Source organism: Pleurodeles waltl, chromosome 2_1, assembly GCF_031143425.1.
Source record: "Pleurodeles waltl isolate 20211129_DDA chromosome 2_1, aPleWal1.hap1.20221129, whole genome shotgun sequence".
NCBI classification, from domain to species: Eukaryota; Metazoa; Chordata; class Amphibia; order Caudata; family Salamandridae; genus Pleurodeles; species Pleurodeles waltl.
The window spans coordinates 484,224,742-484,252,592 of record NC_090438.1 but is presented as its reverse complement, the minus strand read 5'-3'; the positions used below and the strand labels follow the sequence as shown (position 1 = coordinate 484,252,592).

The window sequence follows — 27,851 nt, the reverse complement described above, 5'->3', positions numbered from 1 at the left end:
ACCATAATGGCTACACTGAAAACTGGGAAGTTTGGTATCAAACTTCTCAGCACAATAAATGCACACTGATGCCAGTGTACATTTTATTGTAAAATACACCCCAGAGGGCACCTTAGAGGTGCCCCCTGAAACTTAACCGACTGTCTGTGTAGGCTGACTAGTTCCAGCAGCCTGCCACACCAGAGACATGTTGCTGGCCCCATGGGGAGAGTGCCTTTGTCACTCTGAGGCCAGTAACAAAGCCTGCACTGGGTGGAGATGCTAACACCTCCCCCAGGCAGGAACTGTGACACCTGGCGGTGAGCCTCAAAGGCTCACCCCTTTGTCACAGCCCAGCAGGGCACTCCAGCTTAGTGGAGTTGCCCGCCCCCTCCGGCCACGGCCCCCACTTTTGGCGGCAAGGCTGGAGGGAACAAAGAAAGCAACAAGGAGGAGTCACTGGCCAGTCAGGACAGCCCCTAAGGTGTCCTGAGCTGAAGTGACTCTAACTTTTAGAAATTCTCCATCTTGCAGATGGAGGATTCCCCCAATAGGGTTAGGATTGTGACCCCCTCCCCTTGGGAGGAGGCACAAAGAGGGTGTACCCACCCTCAGGGCTAGTAGCCATTGGCTACTAACCCCCCAGACCTAAACACGCCATTAAATTTAGTATTTAAGGGCTACCCTGAACCCTAGAAAATCAGATTCCTGCAAACTACAAGAAGAAGGACTGCCTAGCTGAAAACCCCTGCAGAGGAAGACCAGAAGACGACAACTGCCTTGGCTCCAGAAACTCACCGGCCTGTCTCCTGCCTTCCAAAGATCCTGCTCCAGCGACGCCTTCCAAAGGGACCAGCGACCTCGACATCCTCTGAGGACTGCCCCTGCTTCGAAAAGACAAGAAACTCCCGAGGACAGCGGACCTGCTCCAAGAAAGGCTGCAACTTTGTTTCCAGCAGCCTTGAAAGAACCCTGCAAGCTCCCCGCAAGAAGCGTGAGACTTGCAACACTGCACCCGGCGACCCCGACTCGGCTGGTGGAGATCCAACACCTCAGGAGGGACCCCAGGACTACTCTGATACTGTGAGTACCAAAACCTGTCCCCGCTGAGCCCCCACAGCGCCGCCTGCAGAGGGAATCCCGAGGCTTCCCCTGACCGCGACTCTTTGAATCCAAAGTCCCGACGCCTGGGAGAGACCCTGCACCCGCAGCCCCCAGGACCTGAAGGACCGGACTTTCACTGGAGAAGTGACCCCCAGGAGTCCCTCTCCCTTGCCCAAGTGGAGGTTTCCCCGAGGAATCCCCCCCTTGCCTGCCTGCAGCGCTGAAGAGATCCCGAGATCTCTCATAGACTAACATTGCGAACCCGACGCCTGTTTCTACACTGCACCCGGCCGCCCCCGCGCTGCTGAGGGTGAAATTTCTGTGTGGGCTTGTGTCCCCCCCGGTGCCCTACAAAACACCCCTGGTCTGCCCTCCGAAGACGCGGGTACTTACCTGCAAGCAGACCGGAACCGGGGCACCCCCTTCTCTCCATTCTAGCCTATGTGTTTTGGGCACCACTTTGAACTCTGCACCTGACCGGCCCTGAGCTGCTGGTGTGGTGACTTTGGGGTTGCTCTGAACCCCCAACGGTGGGCTACCTTGGACCAAGAACTGAACCCTGTAAGTGTCTTACTTACCTGGTAAAACTAACAAAAACTTACCTCCCCCAGGAACTGTGAAAATTGCACTAAGTGTCCACTTTTAAAACAGCTATTTGTCAATAACTTGAAAAGTATACATGCAATTTTTATGATTTAAAGTTCCTAAAGTACTTACCTGCAATACCTTTCGAATGAGATATTACATGTAGAAATTGAACCTGTGGTTCTTAAAATAAACTAAGAAAAGATATTTTTCTATACAAAAACCTATTGGCTGGATTTGTCTCTGAGTGTGTGTACCTCATTTATTGTCTATGTGTATGTACAACAAATGCTTAACACTACTCCTTGGATAAGCCTACTGCTCGACCACACTACCACAAAATAGAGCATTAGTATTATCTATTTTTTACCACTATTTTACCTCTAAGGGGAACCCTTGGACTCTGTGCATGCTATTCCTTACTTTGAAATAGCACATACAGAGCCAACGTCCTACATTGGTGGATCAGCGGTGGGGTACAAGACTTTGCATTTGCTGGACTACTCAGCCAATACCTGATCACACGACAAATTCCAAAATTGTCATTAGAAATTCATTTTTGCAATTTGAAATTTTTCTAAATTCTTAAAAGTCCTGCTAGGGCCTTGTGTGTTAAGTCCCTGTTTAGCATTGTCTTTTAGAGTTTAAAAGTTTGTTAAAGGTTTGAAATTAGATTCTAGAAACAGTTTTAGATTCTTTAAAAAGTCTTCCAACTTTTAGCAAAATAATGTCTGATACAGAGATGAATGTGGTGGAACTCGACACCACACCTTACCTCCATCTTAAGACGAGGGAGCTAAGGTCTCTCTGTAATATAAAGAAAATAACCATTGGCTCCAGACCTACCAAAATTCAGCTCCAGGAGCTGTTGGCAGAGTTTGAAAAAGCCAACCCCTCTGAGGATGACTTCACAGAGGAAGAAATTAGTGACTTGGAGGGCAATTCCCCCCTTCCAGTCCTAAATAGGGAGACCAGGGCCTCTCAAGCCCTGTCTCCAAAAATGATAGTCAGAAATGTTGCTTATCTCACAGGAGGGTCCAGCATTTCTGAAATCACTGAGGATGCTCTCAGTGAGGATGACCCCCTGTTAGCCAGGATGGTCAAAAGATTGGCTTTGGAAAAGCAGCTCCTAGCCATAGAAAGGGAAAGAAAAGAGATGGGCCTAGGTCCCATCAATGGTGGCAGCAACTTAAATAGGGTCAGAGATTCTCCTGACATCCTAAAAATCCCCAAAGGGATTGTAACAAAATATGAAGATGGTGATGACATCACCAAATGGTTCACAGCTTTTGAGAGGGCTTGTGTAACCAGAAAAGTGAACAGATCTCACTGGGGTGCTCTCCTTTGGGAAATGTTCACTGGAAAGTGTAGGGATAGACTCCTCACACTCTCTGGAAAAGATGCAGAATCTTATGACCTCATGAAGGGTACCCTGATTGAGGGCTTTGGATTCTCCACTGAGGAGTATAGAATTAGATTCAGGGGGGCTCAAAAATCCTCGAGCCAGACCTGGGTTGATTTTGTAGACTACTCAGTAAAAGCACTAGATGGTTGGTTAACTGGAAATGAAGTGTGTGACTATGTTGGGCTTTATAATTTGTTTATGAAAGAACACATTTTAAGTAACTGCTTCAATGAAAAGTTGCATCAGTATCTGGTAGACCTAGGTCCAATTTCTCCCCAAGAATTGGGAAAGAAGGCAGACCACTGGGTCAAGACTAGGGTAACCAAAACTTCCACTGGGGGTGACCAAAAGAAAGGGGTTACAAAAACTCCCCAGGAGAAAGTGGGTAACACTAGAAACAAAGAAAAAGAGTCCTCTGTAGGCCCCCAAAAACCAGAACAGGTGGGTGGGCCCCAAGACACAACCCAAAACAAAGGTGGGTACCAGGGTAAGAACTGGGATGCCACTAAGGCATGGTGCCACAACTGTAAACAGTCTGGGCACCACACCAAGGACACTTCTTGTCCCAAAAACAAACCCCAGAACAAAATTCCAGGGGTAACCAGTATAGCCATGGGAGATGACTCCTCAGATGAGGAGGTCTTCATAGCCTTCAACTGGAAACAGGGCCCAACAGGTGAGTTGGAGATTCCAGAGGGAAGTAGACACTTCCACCACCTACTGGTGAATGGAATCCCAACCACTGCCCTGAGAGACACTTGTGCCAGTCACACTATTGTGCATGACAGGCTGGTGCTCTCAAACCAGTACATCCCAGGTGAGACTGCCAAGGTAAGAGTTAGCCTAGACAGGGTCACTAAGAGGCCTGTGGCTTTAGTACCCATAGAAGTGGGTGGCACTCTTAGCTGGAGAAGGGTAGTAGTCAGTACAGACCTCCCCCTTGATTGTCTCCTTGGAAATGACTACCCAGAGGTTAGTCAGAGCCCAAGAGAGGAACTGGTCCAGTGCCCGTCCTCTCCCAAGGATTCTGGAAGTCCTGCCTCTGCAGTAAATGCAAGCAGGCCCCAGAAGAAGAAGAAAAGAAAACAGAGTAGGAAGGGTGGACAACCTTTAGCCAAGGTTACAGCAAGCCAAGGAGATTCTGCTCCAGTAGGGGAGAACTCCAAAAATGGCCCTGATAAAGTCCAACCTGACCCACAAGAAGTCCTGGCTAGTCAGGCAACTGTTAAACCTGAGTCGGTGGCTCCTCAGCTAACAGAAGAAAGAGTGGAAGAAGGGTGTTTACTACAAGATGTGGTAACCCCCCACTCTAATACAGCAGACAGGCAACCTGAACCCAAAGAGGCCTGTAACTTAGCCCCTTCCCTTTTAGGTGAAGAGCTAAAGGTGTGGTTCTGGGCACTGACAGCTGTCAGTGGCCTCTGCTGGGTGTTAGCCTTTATGGCTGCACTATCCTTAGCATGGTGGTCTGACCCCATGCCAAATAGCAAGTTAGGCCCCCTGACCCTATTGGTCATGGTGGGGTTACTCCAGCTCTGGGTAACCTCTCTGGGTAAGCTAGGGGTAACCCTGGCCAAGATAAGGTTAGCAGAGGTGGATACCTCTAAGACCAAAATAGAAAGAATGGGTGGAGACATTGAAGAGGCAGACAAGAGGCAATTCAGACTAGGTCCTATCACTGTGGAAGTAGGTCAGTTCCCCAAAGGGAATGACCTGAACAGAAGGATGTAAGGCAGAGTAGGCCCTGCAACTAACCAGCCTATTTCTCCTACTCTTCCTCGCCTGACAGACTAGGAAGACTCTCCCAGCTTGGGCTGAGTCTCCTGGCCTGTGGGCTGGGGGGGGCTTGTGTAAAGAAATGGCTCCCTGTTGCAGTTACCCCCCACTTTTTGCCTGATACTGATGCTGACTTGACTAAGAAGTGTGCTGGGACCCTGCTAACCAGGCCCCAGCACCAGTGTTCCTTCACCTAAAATGTACCATTGTATCCACAATTGGCACACCCTGGCATTCAGATAAGTCCCTTGTAACTGGTACTTCTAGTACCAAGGGCCCTGATGCCAAGGAAGGTCTCTAAGGGCTGCAGCATGTCTTATGCCACCCTAGAGACCCCTCACTCAGCACAGACACACTGCTTACAAGCCTGTGTGTGCTAGTGAGAACAAAATGAGTAAGTCGACATGGCACTCCCCTCAGGGTGCCATGCCAGCCTCTCACTGCCTATGCAGTATAGGTAAGACACCCCTCTAGCAGGCCTTACAGCCCTAAGGCAGGGTGCACTATACCATAGGTGAGGGTACCAGTGCATGAGCATGGTACCCCTACAGTGTCTAAACAAAACCTTAGACATTGTAAGTGCAGGGTAGCCATAAGAGTATATGGTCTGGGAGTCTGTCAAACACGAACTCCACAGCACCATAATGGCTACACTGAAAACTGGGAAGTTTGGTATCAAACTTCTCAGCACAATAAATGCACACTGATGCCAGTGTACATTTTATTGTAAAATACACCCCAGAGGGCACCTTAGAGGTGCCCCCTGAAACTTAACCGACTGTCTGTGTAGGCTGACTAGTTCCAGCAGCCTGCCACACCAGAGACATGTTGCTGGCCCCATGGGGAGAGTGCCTTTGTCACTCTGAGGCCAGTAACAAAGCCTGCACTGGGTGGAGATGCTAACACCTCCCCCAGGCAGGAACTGTGACACCTGGCGGTGAGCCTCAAAGGCTCACCCCTTTGTCACAGCCCAGCAGGGCACTCCAGCTTAGTGGAGTTGCCCGCCCCCTCCGGCCACGGCCCCCACTTTTGGCGGCAAGGCTGGAGGGGACAAAGAAAGCAACAAGGAGGAGTCACTGGCCAGTCAGGACAGCCCCTAAGGTGTCCTGAGCTGAAGTGACTCTAACTTTTAGAAATTCTCCATCTTGCAGATGGAGGATTCCCCCAATAGGGTTAGGATTGTGACCCCCTCCCCTTGGGAGGAGGCACAAAGAGGGTGTACCCACCCTCAGGGCTAGTAGCCATTGGCTACTAACCCCCCAGACCTAAACACGCCCTTAAATTTAGTATTTAAGGGCTACCCTGAACCCTAGAAAATCAGATTCCTGCAAACTACAAGAAGAAGGACTGCCTAGCTGAAAACCCCTGCAGAGGAAGACCAGAAGACGACAACTGCCTTGGCTCCAGAAACTCACCGGCCTGTCTCCTGCCTTCCAAAGATCCTGCTCCAGCGACGCCTTCCAAAGGGACCAGCGACCTCGACATCCTCTGAGGACTGCCCCTGCTTCGAAAAGACAAGAAACTCCCGAGGACAGCGGACCTGCTCCAAGAAAGGCTGCAACTTTGTTTCCAGCAGCCTTGAAAGAACCCTGCAAGCTCCCCGCAAGAAGCGTGAGACTTGCAACACTGCACCCGGCGACCCCGACTCGGCTGGTGGAGATCCAACACCTCAGGAGGGACCCCAGGACTACTCTGATACTGTGAGTACCAAAACCTGTCCCCCCTGAGCCCCCACAGCGCCGCCTGCAGAGGGAATCCCGAGGCTTCCCCTGACCGCGACTCTTTGAATCCAAAGTCCCGACGCCTGGGAGAGACCCTGCACCCGCAGCCCCCAGGACCTGAAGGACCGGACTTTCACTGGAGGAGTGACCCCCAGGAGTCCCTCTCCCTTGCCCAAGTGGAGGTTTCCCCGAGGAATCCCCCCCTTGCCTGCCTGCAGCGCTGAAGAGATCCCGAGATCTCTCATAGACTAACATTGCGAACCCGACGCCTGTTTCTACACTGCACCCGGCCGCCCCCGCGCTGCTGAGGGTGAAATTTCTGTGTGGGCTTGTGTCCCCCCCGGTGCCCTACAAAACCCCCCTGGTCTGCCCTCCGAAGACACGGGTACTTACCTGCAAGCAGACCGGAACCGGGGCACCCCCTTCTCTCCATTCTAGCCTATGTGTTTTGGGCACCACTTTGAACTCTGCACCTGACCGGCCCTGAGCTGCTGGTGTGGTGACTTTGGGGTTGCTCTGAACCCCCAACGGTGGGCTACCTTGGACCAAGAACTGAACCCTGTAAGTGTCTTACTTACCTGGTAAAACTAACAAAAACTTACCTCCCCCAGGAACTGTGAAAATTGCACTAAGTGTCCACTTTTAAAACAGCTATTTGTCAATAACTTGAAAAGTATACATGCAATTTTTATGATTTAAAGTTCCTAAAGTACTTACCTGCAATACCTTTCGAATGAGATATTACATGTAGAAATTGAACCTGTGGTTCTTAAAATAAACTAAGAAAATATATTTTTCTATACAAAAACCTATTGGCTGGATTTGTCTCTGAGTGTGTGTACCTCATTTATTGTCTATGTGTATGTACAACAAATGCTTAACACTACTCCTTGGATAAGCCTACTGCTCGACCACACTACCACAAAATAGAGCATTAGTATTATCTATTTTTTACCACTATTTTACCTCTAAGGGGAACCCTTGGACTCTGTGCATGCTATTCCTTACTTTGAAATAGCACATACAGAGCCAACTTCCTACAATAAGCAAAAGCAAAAAGTTACTAACCTTTAACTACAGTTCTCCAATATCCATCTCTTTCACAGTTTCACAGATTCACATGCTTATATATTTACTCATCATCAAAGTGGAAATCCCACAATAACCTTCAAATAGCAAAGGCATTGGCAGTACCACTTTAAGAGCCCTCTCAGCCCTTCGGGAAAGACTTTGGGAAAGACTAAAGACAGAAACCTCAGCCAATGAGGTGAAAGTGCTCTGAACCCTACTTCCCTTAGAGGACGTGGTGAGTCTTGACAGGGAGAGGAGTGTGTCAGAGGAACCTGCAAAGGACACAAATGTTAGAGAACTGTAGTTACATATAAGTAACTCTCTCCTTTTCCAGCACTGGATCTTTCATAAATCCAAGTGCTTGCAACAGAATAGTGAGCAGTAAGATAATGTATGCATTTGTCCAAGGGTCTCAACTTATTGAAAAAGAAGTAGCAGCACTGCTTGCCCCTCCGTTGAGTCTCAGGCAATAGTGCCTCATAAAGGTGGCAGCCCAGCATGTTGACAGAGGCATTCCTGCACAGAGAGCTGCTGACATCACCAAACTTCAAGTAGATTGCACTTTCACCGCAATGTGAAGCTGTCGTCCAGTCCTGGAATGACAGACCAAGATAGTTCCAGCTACCATCATAAAATATCTTTCTTGTAAAGCACTTAACTCTTCTCTTAATGCAAGTCATCTGACTTTCTGAACTTCTTTGTCCTTTTCAGTTTACAGCACCTGCGATCATCTAGAGAATGTAGAGCTCCTTGGGTGCACTGCAAGGGCTATAAAAGAAAGATTTAAGCACCACTGCGTCATTCCATTGGAACTGAGAAAGCGCCTTCAGAATAAAGTGTGGGATGGTCTGTAAAATCTTTTGCTACTGAAAAATTAGTGAAAAGGTTCTCTGATTAGGATTATGTGAATTTCATTACTTCTGCTTGCAGAGGTTAGTTCCTAAGGAGCATCACTTTCCACTTGGTGGATGGGTTCAGGACTCTTTATGAGCTGGCACAGCTCTGTGTTAAGGTCCCATCTCACCGAAAGGCAGCATACAGGCAGGAATACTATCAAGAGAACTTTAATGCATTGCTTAAATATTCTGTGATACCAAGGGGGCAGCTGGCTAGAAGAGCGAAGAAATCACAAAGTGGCTGTTATATTAATACTGAAGGACAAATATTTGAATCCTTACTGAGCTAGTTCCAAGAAATCCATTAACAACTTCACGAGGGTGAATGTCTTATGATCAACACCTCATTCAAAATCATTTCTATTTCAATTTGTAGGAGGCGCTGGTAGATCGTGGACTTTCCTAGGCCAAGATTCCCTGCAGTTTAGAAGGATGCCTAGATGTGAGAATTTGTTTTATGTTTAGGAGCATGCCTGATAATTTCAGCAATCTTTGATCGTGATGGACGATCTCGCTGTGGGGCTGAGTCTCGAATCGAATGAGAAGGTCTGGGTGACAGTATTTGTAGGGGTGATGCAGAGGCAGAGTTAAACCACAAGATTTCCTTTTCGACTTCACAATAACTTTCAGGAACAGGGAAACAGTGGGAGAGCATATGCAAAGGTCGTGAACCATGCTAATGAATAAGCATTTCCACCCCAAGATTTAGCTTGACAATTCTACTTGTGGAGAACTGGGATTTTGTTTTGTTAGTATTTGTCGCAAGGAGCTGGGGTTAACCCCAATCATGAATACTTTCTGCTGTAGTATGTAACTGAGTTCCCTCTTATGGCACATTGTCACAATCCGGCTGAGAGAGTCTGTCTTTTCAATGTGGGTTCCAGGTACATATCCTGCTGCCTTTGTCGATATGCTATGGCAGATTGCCAATTTCTATAAATGGTCTTCTAATGACAGTCATTGAGACGTTGTTCTTCCCTGCCTGTTAAGATAAAACATCAAGGTGATATTGTCCACACAGAAGAGAATGCCTGTACTTCAGATTCCGAAGGATTGTAAGCCTTGGGTTATAGTCCAGAGTTTCAGTACACAGATATGCAACAGAAATCTTTTTGGAGATTCTCGGTTTTCAGCAATCATTTCTTGTGGAGTGCTCCCCAAATAGCCACAGATGCATCTGTAGTAATCACAAAATGAATTCTGCTGTCCAGGAATGAGAGACATATAGTAGTATTTTGTCCTAGGGTCTATCATTGCCATTTCTGTCTCATTCTAGCTGTAACAATGGATTCAATGCCATGTGCAGTATCACCGAGAAGAAGGAATCACTCTAACTCGTGACTCGAAAGACTTTCTTTGAAGAAAAACAGCTTCACACATCAAACCCAACACCAGATGACAGAAGTACACAGAGCATGTGTATCTACAGTTGAACATACCTCAATCATGTATTTATAGCGGCCACTAGAGGGAGCAGTACTCAGTGCACACTTACCTCACTCGCTGGAGAATGAGTCTTTTACTAATAGGTGAGTGTGCCACTAAAGCAGAGGTCTTCAAACTGGGGGACGGGGTGGGGTGGTCCCCCCTAGGGGGCCTCCTCAAGTGATCCAATGGTGGCACCAGGCTCTGGCTAATAGAAGCATTATGCAGATAACAACGCTTTGTTTTAAGTAGAAAACATTTATTGCATTTTTAAAAAGGTATCAGAACTTAACTACAATGTTTAAATCAGTCTAGACAAATTTAAATATTGCCAACTTAATAGAATAATTGTGAAAAATTCAGGTGGGAGAGTTGAATATTATTTTATTTTGTTTCTGGGGAGGGTGACGGGGGGGGGGACGACATTAAAAAAGTTTGAAACCCACTGCACTAAAGTGATACTGCCACAGCCTGCTGCGTTTTCTTTATGCTATTTTAAACTTACCACATGTATATATAAAACATCCAGTGCTGGAGAATTAGCTCCTACGTTTATTTGCACAACTCCAAAACACTATCATTGTCACCTGTCCTCAAACTACTTATTCTAATCTGTTGCTTATCACTGAACAAAGTTCTTAACTTCACAGATCAGTTAGCTGAAAAAAAACAACAACAAAAAACACAGAATCAGGCTATTCATTTCGGTTTCCAATCCTACTATTTGCTTACCCCCTATTGATCCAATATTGATATACTCTAAATGATCACAAGATATGGACCCCGTAGTCCCCATGTGCTAGGTCATATTGCACACCCTCTACTCAGTTAAACTACATTATCTCCGAGACCCCATTTTTTAAGCTGTCCCTAAGGCCCAACTCCTCGAATTAGATAGCGGCAGCAACTAATCACTCTCCTCCTGTGCACTCAATGCCCTCTTCATCGTAATACCCATATTGAAGTACACATGTCAAATGTTTTTATACTTCTGTATCTGCCCTTATAGCAATTCCATAATTATCTTACCAATCAAACTTTTAATGACCTATTACTGCTCACAATAAATAAATGAATGATCTGTGTTTCAAAGACATACAACGAAACTAAAGACATGAGGGTTGATCCATTGTTTAGGATTCTTACTGCTTATTGATGCAGGACCCATGTTCAGAGCAGCTGTGCTCTCTAAAAGATTTATTTTTAAAAATACAGATGAACAGCAAATTGAATGACCTTTAGGCCACTATGCAGGTTTTAAAAATCTGTCGGTATCTGGCACGCTGTATTACAGCTAAGGATGAAACTTTGTGAGAAGCTACCCACTGACTAGATATTAAGAGCCATTTACAGTACCTGGCTATGAATATCAGTTGGCACAGATAGCCAGAATTGTGAATGTGCCATGGCTTTACTGTTAACCTTGCAAGACTTGAAATGTTCCAATGCATTAACGAGTTTAAGTAACCTTAAGGAGTAATTAGCATCAATATCCTCTTGCAGTGATACACGTCAGTGGCTTGATTGAATGTCAAAAGGAAGTGCTGAACATTAATGTTCCATGGCAATAAAGAGGGCCAGTGCACTCTGTTGTTAGACTGTAATGGCAATGTATTGCCTTAGGCAGTAAGGGGCAATAATGCAGCCAGATATTGGCTCCAGACAGTAATGAAAAGAAATATTGCCAGAAAGTGATAAGTCTTTCCAGCAGTAGGAAAAGCCAATGGTCCCACCTATTAGTGAAGCATTGCGCATCAAGGATTTCATGCAGAAATGGACATAAATGGTGACAAGCAATGAGAACATAAAATGCCATCCACATTACTGAATATTAGTGAGCCTCAATGGCATCAAGCAGTAAATAGAATGATGTCTATACAGTCAAGCTAGCATGGCTGATAAAGAGTGATACACTGAAACTGGTCCTAGGATGCTTGTTTCCAGTCCAGAGAGGACCTGGCTTGGCAGTTCAGGCTGGACTGTTCCCATGGGGAGCAAGGTCAAGAATGATTTGCCTATGATTGAGTCCAAACTGGAATGGCATGGATAGCAAAAAAACGATGGCTTTAGGGTCAGATCTCTGAACTGGGGTGAATGTTTGACATTGTTCAGCATTCCGTCCAGCACTTGTTCTTTTTGCATACAGTAATGAGACCCATTAGTGCCACACAGTAATGAGAATCAAAACTAGTAGCTTTCGCATCTATCAATATCTTGAGCATCATTGACACATACATAGCTGTTAATGGTCACAGAGACCCAGTGAGATATGGAAAACAAAATGGTGCCTAGCAATAATGAGCCAGATTAAGTTTAAGGATCACTAATGCTGGGGCCACTGAATGTCACTAAGCAATAATCATTGATGTTGGCACACCAGTGCAATGTATGTATTAAACTTCAGTGATGCCACTGAGTGCTGGAAGTGGTATTTAACATCCTAACTTATTCTTTCTCAAGTTAGAGGTTTTTGTATTCTGGACTCCTTATATTCAGGAGTCATAAGTCACTGGGTGAAATAACTTGCTTAGAGTGACACCATGCATCATGGGAAATGTAGAAGAATTGTGCTGGCATCTAGGCACAGTATACTGAATTCTGCCCTGTAACAAACAAAACATTTTATATCTTACACTTGTATTCCTTAAGTTATGCAGCCCCCTAATAAGCAGGAAAAAATGATTACTCCCGGTAGGTCTCTTCGTTAACAACTATAGTTCTGTGCAGCATTTCACTCCATATAAGCAGCAGCATAATAAATTATCGTACTGCCACTCTTTATCCATCTCACTTCCTACCCTTTTTAATACAACACATTATTGTAATACCTTTTGTAAGGAGGCACCCAAGTGCAAATTCAGTTTTGTTCCCATAAGCATCCTGGCATACTTACAGGGTCACTTGTATCTGCAGGTCCTCCAGACGTATTAAGGTGTTCAATGATGTCCTTAAGATCTTGGGCCATACGCTTCAGCTGAGCATCAATGTTTTCTGCTAGTTTATAGCTGTACAAGAGAGCAGTTTGTTAAAATTGCTTCTATACCATTATTTATAACAGTGTTCTCCCTAATAGTTTCTAGAAATGCAGGGGGGTTAGAATTTTGTCAGCTGCCACTGTGGACTGTAAATGTCATGCACTACAACACCTCTAAAGAGACCTTTAAGAAGTACTATTTACAAATTACATGAAAGGTAAATATGAAAATCATCTATTTATCACTTTAAGCACGTAAAGCATTTAAATATCCAAAATGTTTAAAGATAAAAAAGATGTGTGAATATAGTGTAGATGTACGGCAGCTCATTCTTGGAGATGTCCATAATATGGAGCTTCAGCGTTACACACAATGCACATTTAGAACTGGTGACAACCATTGCAGCTCATAAGTGGAAAACAAATTCTACACTGGAACATTACAACGTTTCAAGTGACGGGTGATAAAAGGGTTCAGTTTCCCCTAAAACTTATCACATTTAATAACAAATCAGTGTGATGCAATTAGAGGCACCGATTTATGGTAGGGATAATCTCTATGAATCTCCCATTCTAAAATGGGCAACCAAAATTACACCAAGCTTTTAGTTTATAACCAAGGAGACAAAAGTTGGGTGGAGAGGGACACAGTGATTAAAAGGAGAGCGACTTTGTTTCTGCTCTCAAAAGATTAACTAAATTGCTCATTGGACACACCATATTACATTTTAAGTCTTTTGTAACAAACAAGTGGTTTAGAGCTTTTTGAAAGCAAGTTGTTACTATTTCAGAAGGAGCTCCTTAATGATTGGGTACCCCACTTTCTCAAGACAGTCTTCTATTTGAGGTCTACAGTGCAGATAATTTTAAACAAGGATAGCTGAGGGGATAAAAGGAAACTGTTTAATCCATTGAAGTGAATTTCCCCAAAACACTGTAGTAATGAATTTCGAGAGGCTTGCTTACGTTTTCTCGCGCTCCTCGTCAGCATGCTGAAGGTAGATTGTCCCACTTTGCTCTTTTACGGATTCCTCTAGGGGTGTTAGAAGGTCCTCCAGCTCTTTCTGCTGTGAAAGAATAAAGTCTAGCTCCTGGTCCAACCTAAAAACAAAATCACCAATGGAACACAGGCTTTACTGTGTTTCTGGAGAAACTACATAACACATTGGTGACTGAAAATATCAAAACGTTTTGTGCAAATCAAAATTCAAGGAGCAGTGAGTATTACACCTTATTACCGAAACATGCTGCTTGGGAATGGATATTGATACGGTCAGAAGAGTCAATATCTTGAGCAGCTTTCTTCAACCTCTGCAAGAAGAGTTCATTCACAGTCTTTGTTAGACTACATGAAGTTCATATGCTAACTTGACCAATAGTCACAAGTTTCCAAACACTCATTAATGCCCAATCAAATTAAAGCCAAAAGCTCACACCGTGGAAGTGTAGAATTGCGGTCCTCTGTGACATCTGAGACTACAACAGTTTAAGCAAATTGGATAAAGACATGCTCAAGAACCTGGTCAAAGTGATCTCAGCTACTTAGTCCAAAAATTACAAGTTCCATACATGCTATAAATACTGACTGCTGCGTTCTTTTGTTGATCTTGAAGAAAGGGAGGGTAAAAAGGTCTATCCATTGCATTATCTACCATTACATCACAAAATCATGACAGTACACAAATTGGTCTGAACACAAATTGGTTACACCCTTAGAGTTATGTAGTAACAAGGCAGAATCCAGATCATATACATTGAGAAGAAAACCTGCAAACAGACATCTATTTACCATACCTCTTTTGATCAAGCTTCACCTTTTCAACCTCCCGGTGTAAAGTAGTAATCTGCAAAAATATAAACGTTTACTGGTAAGAGACTTTAAAAAGTGCTGAGTACTTTTTTTTTTGACTCTACACAATTTCAAACTCAAGCAAGTTGTCAGTGTTTGCAAGTCAAAACATGATAGAGCCATCAGTAAGTTACACAACAAGGAGTGCTTAACCTAGCCCCTGACCAACATTCAAAAACTGTTGCCAGTGGCACTTAATCACCTTTTCTCCGTTCTCGATTAACGTCCTGTCCCATGCATTGACCTGGGTGGCCTGGTGTAGAAAGTGCTTCTCTTGGTCCTCCAGTTCTAAGCTCCACTTATTAATAAGACTTTCAAGCTGGGCGTATGTCATCACAGGAGGAGCACTGCATAAAGAAATAACCCGTCACAGTTGGAAAAGGTACTCAAATTAATGCATCACTTTACAGAGTTGTGGAACTTATCAACTATTTCATACCCAGTAAATGCATATACACATAACTCAATTTAAAAAACATTAGCACAAAAAAATACTATGTGACTTTCATGTGACTTTTACACATGCTTTAAAGGTTTGTGGTTCTTGGATGTACATAAAGCTTTGATGAATAACAGACACAATAATTATGTTTCGTTCCTGATTCTATTTCGTTTCCAGTCTGGTATGTCGGATTCTTTAAAAAAAAAAAAAAAAAAACTATCTAATTGTGTTCAAGTTAAGGTATCAATCCAGCCGTTTAATAGAGAAATCCAGATGTAATTGAGGACAATATGCCAAAACATTCTGAATTCTTTCTAAGAAACAGATGCGCAGATTATGCTTTCTCTTTCCGTCTTACTTGACACACCCTAGCCTAGACAGTCATGTTCAGCTAACAACCCACAATCCTTAGGGAAATTAACTTCAAAACATGCTACAAAAGCCAGAAATCCAGGATCATTTACTCACAAAATGTCCATTGCATTCTTCATTGTGTTCACCAAACAAAGTGAAAATTAAGAATGGAAATCAGGAACTAAAAGGAAATAAATAAGGACTTATCTCTTCCACAGCCAAAAAATTGCCCCTCCTCCTACTCACTTCTCCATGGCACAATGTAGGTCCACAAAACTGTGTCACTTTTAATCGGTGTCTGCAAATCCTTTGAATTAAAATGGAAGCACTCAATATTCAGCCAGGATGCCGCTTGTTGGCCTTCTGTGGCAAGAGACTTGCCTCCAACTCCTATTCCATGAAAGCACCTGGTGCATGCAGTTTAATCCTCTCCTCAAGCTACAGGACTTTTTCTCTCTGCGATCACTCAGATCATTCAGCCTTCTGGATTTGTAGGTCTGTGGTGGCGGACTGGATGAGTTAGAGCTCTCTAAAGCACAACACTGATAAAAATTAAGTCCCGATTGTGGATAGTAGCCCCTGCACTGTGTAAGTCAGTTGGAGAATCTCATCCTTGGTCAGTCACCACAGTCCACAAACTCAGGCTTCCTTTTCCAGCAAGGCTCTGCCTTCAGATCAGCAATCTGTTCAAATTCTTTTGTCCACTAAAAAATCTGGCCTACTGCAAAGACTTCTAAGAATCCAAAACGCAGTAGCCAGTCATGTATGTGTGACCGTATCATTCCACTCTGAGAATAGCACTGAATACCTGGGGTCAGGAGGTCCTCTATCAACCCAGTCCATATTTTCCACAGTACCACCTACCACAAAGCTCCATCTTTTATGCATGCAAAACTTCAATGAAATTTGCTTAATACAAGCAACCGTTCTGCACTGGCACTGATATGGACTATCCAGACTTACGAGAAGTCATATTCGTGGAGTCCCTTTCTCCCGGCAGGCAGAAAAACTACAAAGCATTCTTGTAGCAAGGACAAAAAACGCCCAAGGCTAGCTGGAAATAAGTAAAGTGTTAAAGACCTAGCTCTTCCTCAAAATATAATAAAAGGTCATATCTGCACACGAACCAGACCCAGTTTTCCACATAAGGATGGTACGCGTGACCATGTTTGTAGCATTCTCTCATTCCCCTTCGCTACAGTCTCAGAAGTGCAGCTACACAATCACAGCAACAGCATAAAATCAAGCTTCTGCTCATCATGCAGAACAACAAAACACTTTGCACAAAGACCACATGAGCAAACCATGCACGCAAATCATACACTTCCAACTATTCACGACTTATGGCTAAGTATTCTGCTTCACCTCTCTACTTTGGTTCAGTACACTACAAACACCTCATACACAGCTGCCTGTGACACAGTAAGAGCACCAATGTGGCCATGCAAAACACCAAAACTCGTACCAAAAAAGCCACATTGCAAACCCACACCCCTCAAGCAAGGCGCATAATATGGTGCTGTATGCTATCTATCTCGTGAATGTGATTTGACACTCATGATTGATATACAAGCTCCGTAAACAGAATACAAATATATGCATTATACAGATCAACAGCAAAATACCAATGTAGAAAGGTTTAATATCTATGTAGGTTTTCCATATAACCTCAAAAAGAATTTCATGAAAAAACTGATCCCTAGAATAAATTCTCTTTCCAGTAATTCTATACACTAAAAGGCAATAAAATTTCCACTTACCTAGGTACATTTGATATTGTGGTGGTAGTAGTCGCAGCACCAGCCGTACTAGAGGTGCCCATTGAGGTTAATGGTTTAATTCCCAGTGTGAAGCCGGTACTGGGGATAGCGCTGGTGCCTGTGAGACAAGATTTTAAATTATCACACACAGTTCCCTCCATTGTATTCTGCACCAAGGTATTTACTTACAACAATCCCTATCCATTGAGATTTACTCAAGGTAAGCCCTACAGTTCCCCCCTTTGCACAAAGAATCTATGACTTTCCAATCAATAGGACTTCTATGACATGCTTGCTTTTCATTAAGCAATAAAGGCAAGTGAACTCATTGCGTTTTTTCCATCAGCACAGTAGTCTCTGAAATTCAGCCACTAAACTAACCTGGAACGGGTGACTTGCAAGATTTGGGAAAGTGAAGAGTGGTGAAATTGTGCTAGTGTTGGCTCAGCTAAAACCCAAATATAGAGAAACTAATATGAAGTTTGCAAATATGTCTCTTCCGCTTTTTTTTTTACATACTCTTTTTAAAAAAAAAAAAACTTAACAGCACAATCTCACTTGGGCTCACAACAGATGCAAAATGTCGAAACGTTCCTTCATCAAATGTACCTAAAAAAACTATTCTAAGGAATAAAAAAGAATCAAGTATACAAAATTTAGAAATGTTTGCTTACCCCCAAAAGTGCATTATATAGGTCAGAAAAATAAATCCATTTTAACACCGCACTAGGACTGCAAAAAACCCACAAATCTCTCTAACAACACTTGAACGCTAAATCCTTTTAGTGAAGCCCTTCCAAAACATAAGTATAAACCCCATTTCCCGCAGCGTTACAGGAGAAGCCTATCCTATAAATAGTACAATATAATTATATCACTACTCACTGGCAGTACTGACAGCAGCAGCAGTTGTTGTAGTTGTTCCAAGGGGCTTATAGCCAAAGCCGAGGCCAGTTGTTGCAATTCCAAGTCCAGTAGAGGTTGTACCAACTGCAAAAATACAACACATGTAAGCTTCGTCTTGTTTCCTGCATAAGATGGCAGCTTTCTTCAGAGTTACTTACGGGCCAACGAAAGCTGCACTGAATTTTATCTATAAAGGATAAACTTAGTCACAGTTCAACGGACAGCTACCTTCTGTGGAAAGCATGTTGGTGTGACTGCACTCCCCTTCTCTTGTGCTGCAGACCCTTGAGTGAGTGAATTATACTGCACACTGTGCCAGTGTAAAGTTGTGGGGAAAGAAAGTTTAGAGAATTCTAGCAGAGAAAAAGACTAGTTTGGCAGGGAGGAATGAACAGTGATTCCAAGGTACATATGATGTTCTGGGAGACAAAGATGTTGCACAGAAAAACACAGATGAATCATGACAAAAATAAATGTGATACAGCAACAGCAGATTGGAGACAAAGAAGAACAAAGACAGAAAAAAAACAGTACCCGAATACCCTTAGGAAAAGGTGGTGAGTAAATGAAGATGTATATTTTCTTCATTATCAAGGAAAGACGTTTTTGGCAGATGGCTGCAATCACTAACAGTTATTTTGCCAAAAAAACATGCGAGTTTCAATGAAGTGGTTGTTCAAAAAGAAAAGAAAAAAAAAAAAAAAAAAGAAGAAGGAGCAGGCCCCCTATTTGACAACCCACCTTGCCAAAGGTTGAATGCTAGGAGTCCCTAATCCACCACCTTGGTTTAGTATTAGCCAGGGGGCGAGTCTGTATGTCACAACCACCACTTTGCTCAGGGACACAGGAGTGTTATTTTCATTCTCTCACACTCCTTCTGAATATTCAGAACAAGGAAGGGAAAGAAAAAAAAAAGTTAGGCTTAATTGTATTAACCCACCTTATATAAAGAAAGGGGGCATTAGATACCTTGCCCTATAAGTCTTGTTATTTTTGTGCTCAATCTAACTTTGCCAAAGGCTAAGCTAGTATGTGTAGTGTTCCTTATACCTCCACCCATATAACGCCTGACTATATCTTTCATTATTAGACTAGCCCCATCTCACCTCTGAGTGGGGGTAGTGGATGGAGGCACCACCTCCTTGGCTGGGGGCTATATACAGTTGGGTTATGTTACTTGCACCCCTTCACCTTCCCCTAAGAGGTTCGTTTTTGGTACTGCTTTGCCTTGCCAAAGGGTGGGATATTGTGAGCAAATGTAGCTCCAACTTGGTTCTGATGCTAGATGTATTCTCCTCCTCCTCATGTCTTCTCTAAGGGTCAAGAGTGACACAAAACTAACTCTGTGTGATCAAATAATCTATCTATGTTTCACGTTCAAGATTCATTAGTGCAGCATAAATTGTGATGTAAATAAAATCCTTCAGTTCAATTCTAACACTTTGTGGCTTCTGAGGGATGCCTACAGAGAGTTCTTTGCACCCCCATCATTGCCTAACACCTTTAGGCATTTACTACTGCTCACACACATTTTATTGCCTACGGGTGAGAGGGTATTGCATGAAATGAAAAGGGGTAGGGACCAGCTGCCCCACCGTCTATTCAGAATCGCAGAACAAGCTCTGGGCAGCTTGGATCTACTCTGGTTTTCCCTGGCATGTAAAATTGTGCATGCCATGAAGTAAAGGGCCAGTCATCAGCTTATCCACTGCAGTCTTGTCAAATGCAAAACAATACAGGAGCACTTGGGGGCTGCCTTGTGCTTTTGTTTTACTTGTTACCCCCCCCCATGCTCTTGTGCATGGCAAAAGTGGCATAGGAACAATACATACCCCTTTCTTGGGCAAAGTCGGAGTTCTCAAATCTTGCACATTTTGCCAATGCATGAGGTGTCACTTAGAGATGTGGTACAAATATTCAACCCCATGCACCTTGGGAAGGTAAGGGAATTCTTTTCTAAATCTGCTGTAGCTCTAATGCATGGCGAAGCAACAGAGGCCAATAATTATCACCCCTCTGACACCCTTGGACAAGGCAGGTGGGTGCAATGATTAATTCCTTTCCATCCCCCACACCACACGGAGGCAGCAGGGAAAGGACATCAGAGTAGCTGTAAGTTGTTATATTCTTTGCATTTTATTTTTACTCATCTTGGCCATTAACAAGGTGGAAGCAGGCCCTAAGCAGGGAAGGCAGGAACATCAACTCCTGGCCTTTAATAAGGTGGGGTTCTATATCCATAAACACCAGGATCAAGTGTGCCTCCTTGGCTTGTCACCAAGGCAAGGGAATGCTTATTTTGTTCACCTGACTGTGTATGTCTGGGACCTGTGCCCAAGGCTTTACCTTCTATGCATCATGCACAATCGGCTGTCTGACCGTACTGCTTTCACTTTTTGTTTTTCCTCACAATATGTATGCACAACGGGTAGGTGAGGGACCGCGTTTTAAGAATGATGGTCCTTTTGGCCAATTCGCACCAAATCTGTCATGTTGAATGTTTGTTTAAAGAAAGCTGTTCCCCCTGTTGCAAAAATGGGATTTCCTATCTGGTAACTACAAAAGCAAAAGCAAACCGCTGGACGGAATTACACCAAATATGAAAGAAAAGTAGCTCTTGATCCAAAAAGTGCCCTTTTTAATTTGGTACGAATCCATTCAGTAGTTTTTGAGATATGAAAATAAAAACAAAATTGTTTATCTAGAGATGTGCAAACCCTCCCGATCTCGTGCAGAGATCCGACTGCCTGCCAAAACTTCAACCAGTAGAGCTGGCAACCATTGTGAAACTCTGCTTCAAAAACAAAAAACAAAAAAAAGGAGCCTGGGTACGTTTACCCTAACTACCCACCCTTGGTGCAGGGGAAAGCATTAAAAAAAAAAAAAAAAAAAAGAAAAATCACAAAGAAAGTCACAAATATTTCTGATTCTCGACAAAGATTTTTTTTTTTAAAGTTCCTGATTTTTGCATACTCCTTTCACTCTATTCAAGAAAAAGATGTTGTCCTCTGGTGTAAGTAGATAAGAAAGAGTTGAGCTGGGAGCTTCCTCGCTGGAAAGTCCCAAGGCAAAGGCACTAAAGAGGGAGAAGCCTACTCCCTTAACTACATGGCTTTATGATCAATAGCTTTTCCTTAAACTCTTTTCAAAAAATAAATTTTGTCCTCTGGTGTCAGTAAACAGGAAGAGTAGAGCTGGGAACTACCTCTCTGGAAAGTCCCAAAACAAAGGCACCAAAGTGGGAGAAGCTTTCCCCCTTAACCTCACGGCTTTATAATCAATAGCTTTTCCTTTCTTTTGGTTATAACTTTGTTGATTACCTAATTTCTCAGCTTCTCTCCTTCCGTCGCTGGCAGTGCCTAGAAGCCCTCAGCTAGTAGCGTGCTGTATAAAAATAATTTTCATTTCATACCTCTAAACCTTTTGAGGGTAACACTGCTGGGGCAGAATGGATAAAGATAGGGACATGGATCACTCCTGCATTACAAAGCAAAGGGATCTTCTGTATTGCATGCTCCACACCACAGAATCTAGTACACAACAAAGGTCATGAAGACACCCTACAATTCACATTACATTCAGGAAGGCTGTCTCCGAGGTCCATCCTATGTTTAGAAAATCAAAAACGATTCAATGATGTCATACTTAAATACAGTAAATACACCCTATGCACATTCTAGTCCACATTGACAATAATCCATACCTGTACCACCTATGTTCCATATGCATAAGTGAGTGACCCGACTGAAGGAGGCAGACCAATCTGAGAAAAGGGGAGGAAAAAGGACAACTTCCCCAGGGAGATGACAGGGGGAAAAAAACTGTTCTTTCACTATAATTTGTTTCTGCCACCACTGGCAGTCCTCCACTGCCTGGTGAGTTGACAGTAGTCAAGCTCACTAATATTAGGCACAAGTAATGTGTCCCTCCACGATACAGACCTCAGCTGTGGGTTGCACTATGTGTCACAGTTGGCCCCCAGTGTAGACGCTCAACTTCAACGTGGACAGAGCCCCCCCCCAAAAAAAAAACAATAAAGAAAATCAAAGAGTCATTAGAAACACGCAATTGGAAATGCCGGGTCGGGTGTACTTTTTTTCCAAGCTATTCAAGTGAGCTTTACCATATCAACAAGGACAAAAAAGCAAGAATAAAAAAAGGACATTAAAAGCACTGTCAAAAATAAAGTATCAGGTCAACAGCCCTAACATAAAAACAGAATACTTTTAAGGTGGATGTGCACGTGTTCAGGAAAAATTCCATTATGCACAATGCAAGAGAGACAATAACTGTGGTGGATTAACCCACTTTCCCATTGATTACTTGAAGCTGATGAGGCACCAAAAAAGCGGACGTTATGCCAGAGTAAACAAGCATTTGCAATGCAATGGGTCTTACGTTTGCTCAAGTTAAAGCTATTAGCGTTGTAAATTCCTGGACTTTTCTTGCCACTTAAATTGAAAATGAAAAGTAAAACAGAAATAAGTGAGCAGATTCAAAGCACCATGGCTGCCATGAACATGAGCGTGAAGGAGACACAAAAAAGGGGGGGAAACGTTTTCTCGCAGTCAAACATATCAGCAAACGTGCAATTGTCCAGGGTCAATGGCTAAGGCTGTAACAGAATCGCCCAAAGGAGGGGGAAAAATGTAAAGCATTTACCAATGATGATAAAGGATTTTTAAAGGCAAGCCCATGAACGAGTGATCATGATGGGCGAGCGGTGGGCGTGGTTAAAAGCCAACACGGATTACAAAAATAAAAAATAAAAAAATAAAATATCCAGACACCACATCTTTTGAGGGGGAAAGCAACGTAACAGGCACATTGTAGACATGAGAATCTACCTGCAAACCGCTAACCACCCCTCTAAACATCATCTTCCATGACAATTGAAGGTTAAAAAGGTCTTTGATAATAGCATCTCACATTAAATATACAACATTTTTAGCTGATGGAAACAGCATGGAAAACGGCATCTTTGCAACATCCCAAACAATGGTGAAAACAAAAACATGACACAAAAATTTAAAATATGTAGAAGGGGGACTTACGTGACAACCCAGTAGAAGTACTGGAAGGTCCTACTGTGGCAGTGGGTGTGGCTGTGGAGCTTGCGATTGAGGAAAACAGAGAAGGCCCTGAAGATGCAAGGAGGGAAGCTAGTGCTGTGGCAGGTGCAGTCGTTGAAGCAGCTGCACTCGTAGATGCTGCCACTGCAGCTGGGAAGAGCAGAACAAAATACACAACATGATTTACTGCAATGGAGGTCACCACCCCACAATACTCTGGACTATTCGATCCTCTGTAACATAGAATCAATTGAACAGGCATATTCTGTATTAGAGGCTTGGTAACCCTACACATATCTGTTGGTCCAGCAGATCGCACAGCCTGATGGCACAACTGAGGTGGAAACTATTATTAAGAAATTAAGGTCTAAAGGGAAGGCAAGACCTATAGATCTGTTGTAGTTTTGGGTTCCAGAGTAAATGGAAGTTGGCTTTGAAACTCCTAGTGAGCAGTTCAGTGATCTTTGTTTCTACAGTACATACCTGTAATTACATTCAACCCGGATCGATTAGCTTTAGCGACACATATAAAACTAAAGGTTTTGGTTTTCTCAGTAGAGGCAACTGTAGAAAGTGACGTTACAAATCTGGAGAATACTTAAAAAGAACTCAAATGTGCTTTCTTTTTCTAGGAACAAGAAATCACCAACAATGAAGCAACACCTTTGTCCACAAAGAGCTCATTTACAGCATTATTTTGACAATCTAGAACAGCGATTCTTAACCGGTGGTCCCCAGACACCAGGATTTCCATGACACCTACTCAGTGGTTCCACGACTGTTTACAGAATTAAACAGTATTTGCAGATTAATAGGAGTACATATACTTAAAAAGCTAAATGGAAAAAGTTTATAACGCTCTGTAAATGTGAAGAAATTGGAGGGTAAAAATTCAATTGGTATCCTTTTCTTGACTGGTGGGAACTGCACAAGTACTCCAATCAGAATCTAGTATGAAGGATTGGCAGACTCAACTGAAGCAGTCATATACACTGACAGAAACAAAGCATGCATTAGGAGTAAAAAAAGACAAAGTGATATGCTAGCGTCTGGAATATCACTTTGGCTTTTAGAAATAAGTACACTTAGAAATTTCCATTTTAAGTTTTGATTTTCGCATCTTTGGGAATTAAATACAATTTTTCATCATCTGTCTATCGGGTTGACGTACTTATTTCTATAATTTTGTGTACGGACTTGAAATTCAAATCATAGAAATTGCTTATGTGGGGGTCCCCTTCTTCCAGTAGTGATACATTGGGGTACACAAGCGGCAAAACGTTTAGAAAGGCTGATCTAGAGACCTAAGTGAAGGCTGAAATGCAGATTATGATCAAACAGGTGAAAGGTTATAAGTAGCAAGAGAAAAAAATACAGACAGATAACTGAACCAGAGTATCTTCCAGGGACTGTCACTTATGAAAATTACAAATCAAATATAAAGACCTGAAAATATGGGTTGGTCAAATCATCACCATTTGATATACTTCTTTATAACCTAGTTGTAAATAATTGAAAGTATGCCCCTTTAACTAAAGATTTAAAAGTGGGTTCCCCCAAAGTAGAAAAGAGCACTCAGAATTACTGTGAAGACACTAAAATGCAAGACAAGCCTACAGCTGTACAGGGAGCCCCACAATTCAGAGTGGCTGATACCCAGGGATTAAATGAAAGTGTGGATGAGCCATCTGTAATGGGCTGGCTTCTCATTCCCAGTTGGCTCCAGTTTTTTAAGTTGCCTCGAGAAATCAGGGGCAAAACGGCAAATGACAAAAAAGGTTCAAATGCAGATTCCCCTGATAATGTACTCCTTAAGAGGTGTTGAATAACTTTACCAAGGGAAGGGTAGCATGGTACTATGGAAGTCAAGGTTAGTGCTTGTCCAGTGGTTACTGTTGGTTTCTGGATATTGCTGTGTTTAGACTTGTGATCTCAAAGAACTGTTCCATTAATTTACTCCTGATTTTGCAATAAATTAACTTAATACACGTTAAGTGAAGGAGGCCATGCCATAATAACCTGCTGGTAGAATATAGAGTTTATCAGGTAACACCCTATTTGTCTTTACGAGTATTGTAATAACTGAAGCCCTCTCCCTGCAGACATTACCACACACTAGAGTCAAAATGTGTATGCTTCGGATTTATAACATCCGAAGAACGCAGATATCCCCCTGACTTCACATACCCTTGTGTTTTCTAAACCTAATTTGCTCGCGTTATACCTTAGAATCCGTCAAGGCATAGGGATATAATATATTAGATGCTATAAATCCCATTTAGCATTAAGACAGGGAGAAGTGATCATGTATTGATTTGCTGTATTCCAGTACCCCTCACACAGGAATTATTCAATATGTGAAAATGTTACAAGCAATTACAACTTAGGAAATGGAGGAACAAATTAAATCGGCTTTGCCTGTGCAGCTCGTACTAGAGTACACCTGAGGTGTCAAACTGTACTAAAGAGAAGGCTCTAGAATAAGGTTTTTGGTTCTGGCATTTCAAGGCCTTGCAACCAAACAAAGTCTAGTGACCACTGGGTGGAGGGGAGACGGCCTACAATCAAATGCAATCTTATGGAGTGCTATGGCTCCTCCAAACTCTAGGAGCACATGGCCAGTGGAAGGGCACTGGCAAGTGACATATTGCAGTGCTTGGTCCATGCTCTGCTCCTTGGCACACACACACAAAGGGAAAGTGGAACCAGCTCCTGATGACCAATGAGAAACAAGAGTGATGATGAAGCCAATCAATGGTATTTAATGGGTGGCGTTCCAAGCCCTTTATTTGCAAACAAAATGGCTCTCAAGCAACAATGCATGAGCTGTCCGAGGCAAGATCTGAAAACCATCACGATTAGCCAACTGACTACTTCGCATGCTATAGGTTATGAGAACAAAGCTGACAAATGAGAGCAAGCAGATGCAGATTAGTGTAATGTGTTTCAGTTCCATTACTTGTAATGGCAATTAATAAAAGAAAAACATCAACCAATATCGGAACAAAAATACCGGCATTAATAAATTTGTTGCTTCACCCCATCTTCAGACTAAAGAAAATATATACACTTCCAGAAGACCACTAGAGACATTGTGGATTAGCACTAAAAGCCTTTAAATTTGTCTTAGAACCCATATGTGATCATATCCTCCATCATTTCAACATATATAAACTTCAATCAACCAAAATTCCAAAAATGTTTTCAGGGCATCTTCCCCACCCCGCTTCCAGCTGTTCAGAGAAGGCATCATACAGTATATTTTCAGACATAAATGTGTAAATGAAATCAGATTAAACTTCTGCTAAACTCACCAGTCCTACAAAAACATTACTGTACCTGAAGGTTTCGCGCCAAACGTCAAGCCTGGTCCTTGGCCGGGGTAGGCAGGCAGTGCTCCTGAAGGAGCTGCAGCAGCCTGTAATACTGCTAGGGGCTGCATGCCAAATCCTAACCCAAAGACAATAAAGTATTAAGGGTAATTTTAATATGTTACATACAATGGAAAAACAGTATTATATCCCAACAACAGTAAAAATATGTGACATGAATAGGTAGGTGTGTAATATCAAAACTATAGCTCTATGCGAATCAGTTAGCTGGTTTTCAAAATCCCTGAAGGAATTTAAAATGCCAAGATAGACAAATACCGAAAATGCCTCACGTTGAAGAGAGAAATAAACAAATATCCCTCTATTAAAGTTACAAAATTGTTTCATTGTGAAAGCTTTGCAGGATGCTACATCCAACCACATTCCCATCTTGCAGTTGACACACTAAACCTCTATGCTCCTTTTCATGAGTTCACCAGAAACATCCGAGTTGGTACGGAATCCAGACATAACTGTCAGTGAGTTTAACATTGATACCTATCAACTGCTACATATACTTATACATATTGTTCTAAAACGTTTGGTTACACCAATAGTAAGAATATTAAAATTTGATAAATACACTTCAAAATCTTGTAATTTGGAAATCTGAGTTCTAATCCTGGCTCTGGGCCTCACTAAAACAACTAGGCAGTCTAGGATAAAATCACTTCACACATCTATTTTTCTTGAGTTATCAATGTGTAAAAGTGGTAAACATTGTGCTGTCCTGTACTACCTCAACTACAGATATTTTCAGGTCTGGCCTCAAAACAGATTTAGTTGTCTTGCAAGTCTCATGCTTGTCAAACAAATCAAGCAAAAATAGTTATATATAGGGGCTTTCAACCAATAGTAATTTATCACTTATCGATTGACCGGTCACTCAAATTATACTCCCTCCAACCCCAGCAGAAGGTATAGATCAATCGAGCAACAGACCAGCCCATTCCAGCCACTGTATACTTTCACTCTGAGTGACTGCAGTTTGCCCCTATATATCTACACATACACCTAAGAAATACTTCCTTCACAACAGAACTTGTTATACACTATATTCTCTATTCTCTAGAGTAGCTAGAGTATAGATGTATACTTTTAGGTTGAAGCCACTTTCCCCACAACAAGGTTTGAGATTGACATCTTTAACATTTGTATTTG

At 42.8% G+C, this 27,851-nt stretch overlaps 1 protein-coding gene across 2 annotated transcripts in view; it reads right to left on the bottom strand.

The window, feature by feature from the left end:
• NUP62CL (nucleoporin 62 C-terminal like) overlaps nucleotides 1–27,851 on the bottom strand; it is a 140,243-nt gene that overhangs the window by 34,575 nt on the left and 77,817 nt on the right. For both annotated transcript variants that reach the window (XM_069213728.1, XM_069213719.1), the window contains exons 4-11: nucleotides 26,659–26,769; nucleotides 23,302–23,469; nucleotides 18,227–18,331; nucleotides 17,342–17,459; nucleotides 14,988–15,132; nucleotides 14,731–14,780; nucleotides 13,903–14,037; nucleotides 12,856–12,967 (exon numbers count right to left, since the gene is read on the bottom strand). In XM_069213728.1, the coding sequence (XP_069069829.1) occupies nucleotides 12,856–12,967; nucleotides 13,903–14,037; nucleotides 14,731–14,780; nucleotides 14,988–15,132; nucleotides 17,342–17,459; nucleotides 18,227–18,331; nucleotides 23,302–23,469; nucleotides 26,659–26,769 (944 nt within the window). The remainder of the gene's footprint in view (nucleotides 1–12,855; nucleotides 12,968–13,902; nucleotides 14,038–14,730; nucleotides 14,781–14,987; nucleotides 15,133–17,341; nucleotides 17,460–18,226; nucleotides 18,332–23,301; nucleotides 23,470–26,658; nucleotides 26,770–27,851) is intronic.